General features: G+C 42.1%; 2 protein-coding genes across 2 annotated transcripts in view; both read right to left on the reverse strand.

Annotated features, from left to right (window-relative positions):
- LOC136243027 (nucleotide-binding oligomerization domain-containing protein 2-like) overlaps window positions 1-6,053 on the reverse strand; it is a 14,947-nt gene extending 8,894 nt beyond the window's left edge. The window contains exon 1 of the mRNA XM_066034547.1: window positions 5,965-6,053. Coding sequence (XP_065890619.1) covers window positions 5,965-5,983 — 19 coding nt within the window. The 5' untranslated portion in view covers window positions 5,984-6,053. The remainder of the gene's footprint in view (window positions 1-5,964) is intronic.
- LOC136243344 (uncharacterized) lies at window positions 3,357-4,978 on the reverse strand. The gene is made up of 2 exons (XM_066034865.1): window positions 4,587-4,978; window positions 3,357-4,410 (listed from the first exon to the last, which is right to left on the reverse strand). The coding sequence occupies exons 1-2, from the start codon at window positions 4,976-4,978 to the stop codon at window positions 3,357-3,359; spliced, it is 1,446 nt and encodes a 481-aa protein (XP_065890937.1).
- Window positions 6,054-6,807: the final 754 nt, after the last annotated feature.

Raw genomic sequence — 6,807 nt, forward strand, 5'->3', positions numbered from 1 at the left:
TATAATTCAGTTTACATTCAGCTATTGCTATTATTAATTCAGAGATTCATAATACTGTAATTTAGTGTATTCTGAATTATATACAGTAATTATGCCACTGCTAAGGAAGCGTAACTCTAACAAACCACTTTAACTGCAAGTTACACACAGAAGTATCTTCTCAGCCATTTTATAGCATATCTATCATGTTTTCTCATGCAAATTGTTTAGAGAAAACCTCAAGGCTGTCCTTCATTTTGTTTGCGTAAGTATGGGGACATGCCCCTTTTCTCTTGAAGAAATTCATTATTTCTGGTATCCTATAAAGTGCCTATTATGCTGTTTTTCTGTTGTATTACACCCATTAGGAAGTTGCTCACGACTTGTTCTTTAATCCACTTTCAAATTTAGGCCTCAGCATAAAAGCTTAGCTTCTTAAAAGTGTAAGACAATGTTTACAAAGCCTTCATTTCACATATGCAGGATGCTTCTGACACAAAACTGTTTGCTTACGTGGGAAAAATGACACAGAATAATGCACATTTAAGGCTTTGGTAAACATTGTTTCAGGAAAGCTTTTATGCTGAGGCCAAAACTCGTGTCAGCTAGAAGACATTGGGCTGATAGCTCTCCTGTACAGAAATCATCTTTGTGGTCATCTTTGAAGAAATGATGGCTACAGGTGAAGAGTGAATCTCTTTCTTCTGCGGAAGTGGCAATTGATAGTCACCTGTACAACTGAGGAAGTCTAGCCCTGATGAATATTGGCAAAGAGAAAAAGGTTTTGTATCCTATTTTGGCAAAGATGGCCATTAAATATTTATCTCAGTATTCCTGCTGCTTCTGAGCGTTTATTCAGCGCAGCCAGAAATATTATTATAGTGACCAACGTGATTGTCTAGATCCTGACAGAGCTGAAATACTGTTGTTTTTGACAAAAATCTACAATTATGTAAGTAGCTAAGTGGTAGTTATTTTTGTAGTTATGACTTGGTTTACGAGGTATAAAAAATAATTGTATGATTTATTTTATGATTAGTTGTGACATTAATGTTGCATTTATTAGTTACGATTAATTGTACAGTGGAACCTCAGTATCTGGACCCCACTTATCTGGATTCTCGATTAACCAAACTATGGAAATGGCTGCTCTATTAGAGTAGTGACTGTTCTATTAGGGTAGTTGATAATAGTAAAATTAAAAAAAAATGTTTTTATACACAGTTTCAGAGACACAGACTTTTCAAACTTATGGACCACCCCTGGTCCAAGGGGTTCGGATAACTGAGGTTCCACTGTATACAGTTGTATTCTATGTAATGTACAACATTATTATATAATATACATACATGCATATGAAAATAGATTAATTGCATTGTTTAGGTTCAGTACTTGTACTTGCAGATGCAATCACCTTAAATACCTGGTACGTACTTGAAATATTGGTAGCAAGTGGAATCGGTACAGCTAAACAAAATCAAAGCCATCCAACAGACTCCAAGGCCTACCAATGTTGGTGATATCTGCCGTTTGCTGGGCATGGCCACAATGACCATTGGCTGAAGCCAGATGACCACAGATGACCACAGATGACCACAGATGACCACAGATGACCAGAAGCCAGATGACCACAATCTGGCTGAAGTAACCAAGCCACTACAAGACCTACTATGCTTGACCTGCTCAAGAATAGGCTTTTGCAAAGGTACAGCACATTTTTAGTTCTGACCCTGTTCTTGCTTTGCTTGATCTCAATTATGGTAGTCTCATTTGATGCTTTATCCTTTGGGCTGGGGGGGGGGGGGGGGGGGGGGCAGTGTTATTGCAGAAGCAGACAGACACAACCCAGAGTCCATTGCCGATTACTTGGTTGGGTCTACATTCCACTGTGAAACCAACCACAAGTCACTGGTACGTATCCCTCCTGAGCAACAAGAATTACCACCTTGTATTCATTGGTTCCATATATGTCTAATGGAATTTTGCTTTGCTATTTCCCATGTGCCTGGTAAGATTTGGTGATAGCAGATGCCTTATCTAGAGCCCCACTAGCACAACCTAGTACCACAGATGAAAACTGAGGTGGAACCTGTCTTAATACAGGACACTACCTGCAACAGAGAAGCAGGTAGCAAACATCCTGCATTACCAGAGATCTGATGAAGTCTGCCAACAGCTTATTTCTTATTGTAGCTCCACTTGGCCAAACAAAGCTGAGATCCCTGGCCCTATCAAGGCATATTACCCAGTTGCTTCAAAACTGAGAGAGGTCAATGGGCTATTGATGAGAGACGACCTAATTGTTACACCTGTAGCTGTACGTGTTGAGATCCTGGACAAAGGTCACCAGGGAATTTTGAAGTGTAAAGAGTAAGCTAGACAATCTGTCTGGTGGCCAGGCCAACTAGAGGAATTTTTAAAAATCTGCAAGAAAAGCAGTAAATTTCAGCCACAGCCTGCTCAGCCACTTTTGCCTACAACATTACCTCTCTTACCTTGGCAGCAAGTAGCAATGGATATAATATTTAAGTGGAAGAAAACACAGTATTTATTGGCAGTGGATTATTACACTTGCAACATCGAAATTGCCAGACTTAATTATTGAACTTCTGCTGCTCAAGTTTATCGTGCATGCCTAGTCAATGTTTGCCAGAAATGGCATTCCAGAGAAGCTTATTACTGATAATGGACCTCAGTTTTCACCAACAGAATTTTCAAACACTTAAGACTTTGACCACACAACTAGTAGCCCTTATTTTCCACAAAGCATTTAATGGAGAAGCAAAGAGAGTAGTACAGACAGTCAAGGGCCCATTGAGAAAAGCTGAAGACCCTTACCTGGCATTACTAGCTTATTGGAACACCCATCTACAGATTGGTTTCAGCCCTGCACAATTATTGATGAGTACTAGTAGGAGGCTGCACTCAACAGTACCAATGCTGTAGTCTCAGAGAACCGCAAGTACCTGATAAACTGATGGTTCATGATAAAGAAAGTCAGAGTAAGTGCAAGCAAAAATTGAACTATGATGATGGTCACAGGGTATAAGACTTAACTGTAGGGGACCAAGTGTGGTTGCCAAATCAGGGAGCAGAGGGGTAAGTGGTAGCAACAAGTACTCCCTTCTTTTACATTGTAGAGACAGTACAGACGTAACAGAAGCCACATCCTTCTCAAGATAATATTTCTGAAGAGACTGTTGATGACTCAGTGAATGAAGAGATTAACTCGGCATGACGACAATTCAGTTGTGACTAGAACTAGGAGTGGTCAAGTAGTTTTTTAAAAGAATTTTTTTTTTCCCGGGGTAACCAGCACCCTTTGCCACCACCCCTAGCACTAGATGTTGAAGTGCTAGACAAAAATTGGACTGAGATTAAAGGGAGCAATTTAAATAATTAGGGGGAAGGCACCCGACCCTCTGATAGTACAAGGTCAAGTGCCCTATGGCTGATGGGACAACCACTGTGGGAACACGCCCCCTAAGGCACGCAATCGCTGAGCGGAGCAACGAGAAGCTGATGCGACAACGTAGCCAAGACATCGCGCTGCTGTAGGGAACTTCTCTCTTCAGGGACAGTAAGTAGGCTAAACGTTTATAAAAAATGCTGGTACATCCACTGATTCCACCAAACGTTGAAAAGACTAATGGGGTAAATGAACCCATCTCAACCTCCCTAATCCTCTGCTCATATTTCCTACGTTTCTCCTTTTCAAATCTCCGATACAATGAAGCCACTGGTGTAGCACGGTATGATGAAGCAGTTGGATTAAACACCTTAACATCAAAGAAAGCCCGTTGGTGGTGACCACCCCAGAACCCAACAGCTGAAACATCCAATCGTGCTCCATCCTCACGATTTGCAGTAGCGTATGTGAGTGTTTCACCAGAGAGAGACTGTAAAGGGGGCTCAACACACACGTCAGTACAGACTTCTGACAGGATGGCAGCAGTAAAATCCCTAAGTTCGTTGTGCCGAAGGGTGGGGTAGCCACCTGTAGGGCAGTTCATGGAGTGGTCCACAGAGAATCCTTGACCACAAACACACTGGGTTGGCAATCCAGATGGGAGCCACCCATAGCGTAAGCAGAGAGCATCACGGAAGGCACCCTTATGCAGAGCAAAACCATGCTCCTCTACAGGCAAAGCGGAAAGCCAAGAGGAGGCCCCTTTCTCGCTAGACAGTGCCACAATCCTCTGCAGACCAACTGGTAATGATTGACACAAAGTGGCAGCGACCTCATCATGCGCTCGATGCTTCATTCGCACAACTTCACACTTAGCCGAGCGTTGGGCCTCCAAGGTGTCAATGCTAAATGTTAGCTCCTGCTGAACAATCAAAGCAACAAGCGCAGAGGTAATCTTCACAGAAGAATCAAACTCAGCATCAGAATGAGATTTGGGATCACAGATACCAAGACCACCCAGTCTAACAGTAAGGAAAAAAGAGCCCTCTCCACATCACTAATAGATCTCCCAGTCAGTGCGGGCAAAAGTTGAAGAGAGATGATGTCTTCCAGTGGTTCGAGAAGGGAGGAGATTGCTGGGATGGTACGCACAAAATAGGTCCACTTGCTACACAAGCCATGCGTAAATGCAGCATACGCAGCATGAGGGTGAGTTTTTGCAATATTAACCAGCCGGCGAACACAACGGGACCATGACTCGACTTTCTCAGTAATGTATGCCTCAGTAAAGGCGCGGGAACCAAGAGCAGCTCCAAGATGACGTTTGCCCTCTACAGTGATGCTCACTCCCGTGCCAGCAAACTGTTGTTTGGCTTCATCTAAACGTTCTGGTTTAACAATCAACGATGTCTTCGCAGCATTAGGAAAATACCCATACATGAAGCCAAGGTCCTTGAGCTTACACCACCAGTCATGCAGGCCCCACAGAGTGCCCCCAGCCGTCGCATCATCGGCAAACCAGACTTGTGCTACATGGGGATCTTGCAGTGAGGCAATTAATGGTGTAACGCTGATGGAGTACATAGCCATGGCTAAAGGATCGCCAAGTGGTCGAGTAGTAAAGCCTCCTAAACATTTTGACCCAACAGAGGACTGACAACATTTAAAGGAGGATGTAGTATGACTGACTGTATATTTATATTCTGTCATTGATTGTAAATGATTATGATGTAATCTTAATATTGTGTCTTAGTAGTGTATTGTACATGGTGGTAAATCTTTGTTGATTGCGGTATCGGCAACTACTACAGGTGTCTTACAGACCTTCAGCACTTGTGCTGTAAAGCCTTTCTGAATAAAAAATAAACTCTAATAAAACCACATAGAGTGGAGATTACTGTACTCGTAGAAATCACCTGCATTCCAGTCATAGATAGGTGGTAGTCTATTATTCTCCTACTCAATATGTACCTTTAAAATTGTGATCGTTCAATTAGAGTGTTTCACTAGCGCAGTATGGAGAGTACAGAAATAGGAATAATAAAAAATCAACTTGATAGGATTCCAATCTCCGAGTAGTAGTGCTTCCTCGGTCGAAATCCTGTCACAGTGTACCGTGGCATGATTTCGCTTTTATTTTTGTGTGGGGGCGGGGAAAGAAAAGGCCAATTTTCTTTCCCCGCCCCCACACAAAAGGTCTGGCTTCTCGAGACGTGCCCCTTCGACTAGCAGTCAAGGGGGAGCCGCGCCACATCAAATGTTTTGATGACTTTATTATTGTGGTTTTCGGTCTCGTTTTCGATCCCCAGCTTTTGGTTTCATTTTCCGCTAGTAAAATGGCCAACTCCAAGCAGGCGTAGAAAAGTCTCTTATAGAATACATTCTTCCACTACGCGAGGCGAGACCTGTCACTACACTTTACCGCACGACTTTAGACTAGCCGTAGCCCGTAGGTTAGGTTGACATATGTAGGCTTAGTGAGATTTTGCAGAACACCAGTACCCTGTGACAGTGGCCGCTTGATCAACCATGCACAGAGTGATCACATAGCATATAAATATAGCTAGCTCACTAACCTGCCGTCGATTTTGCCATCTATAAAAACCAACCAGTTGCAATCAACTATAGACTGTATCGTATGAAAAAAGGATCGGCCAACTGTAGAGCCACCGATTCAATTTCAATACTGTATAATCGTATGAGCCACGCCCTATTTAGAGCATTTTAAGCACGTGATCAACCTTACGTAATAATAAGTTTCGCCTACGCATCCAACATTTTGGTGCACAGGTTAAAATAGTGTAATGGCCTAATTTTTTTTTGCGTTTTTTGGGGTTACCAGCGAAAATTTTATCCTTGAAATATTTAGACCCTCCATAATTATACAGTGTAGTCTAAAAGTGTTTGCAAATTTGTGAAAAAAATTTTTTATTAGCAACCTCTATTGGCTATATTATGGTATATATAAATCTATGGTATATTGATATTCCAATTAAGGGTTTACTTTTATTCAGGGGTTTACTATATGGTTTACAACTTGCGAGTTCTTAAATGTTGACGCTACACTGACTAACAAAGCAACAGCAGGCTGGGTGGATCTAGGAGTGGGAGGGTTCAGTGGCAGTAGGACTCAGATGTGGGTGCAGCCCACATGCTTATGAATATGAAATTACTGTTTAAAACCTACTATTTTACAGAGCTTCTGATGATCTACTGATGCTCACTAGCATTTAATGTCTTTTTAAAAAAAAAGATTATTTATTTTTAACCCGGGCTAGATGGACTACCCTTGCCACCACCCCCAGCACTAGGTGTTAAAGTGCTGGACAGCTGGAAAGTCCAGCAATCAAGCATTTAATGTCTTGTTTTCACCAACAGTTATGTAGTTCAGTAGCTATGATAGATTGGTCTGCTGAATC

Source organism: Dysidea avara, chromosome 13, assembly GCF_963678975.1.
Source record: "Dysidea avara chromosome 13, odDysAvar1.4, whole genome shotgun sequence".
NCBI classification, from domain to species: domain Eukaryota; kingdom Metazoa; phylum Porifera; class Demospongiae; order Dictyoceratida; family Dysideidae; genus Dysidea; species Dysidea avara.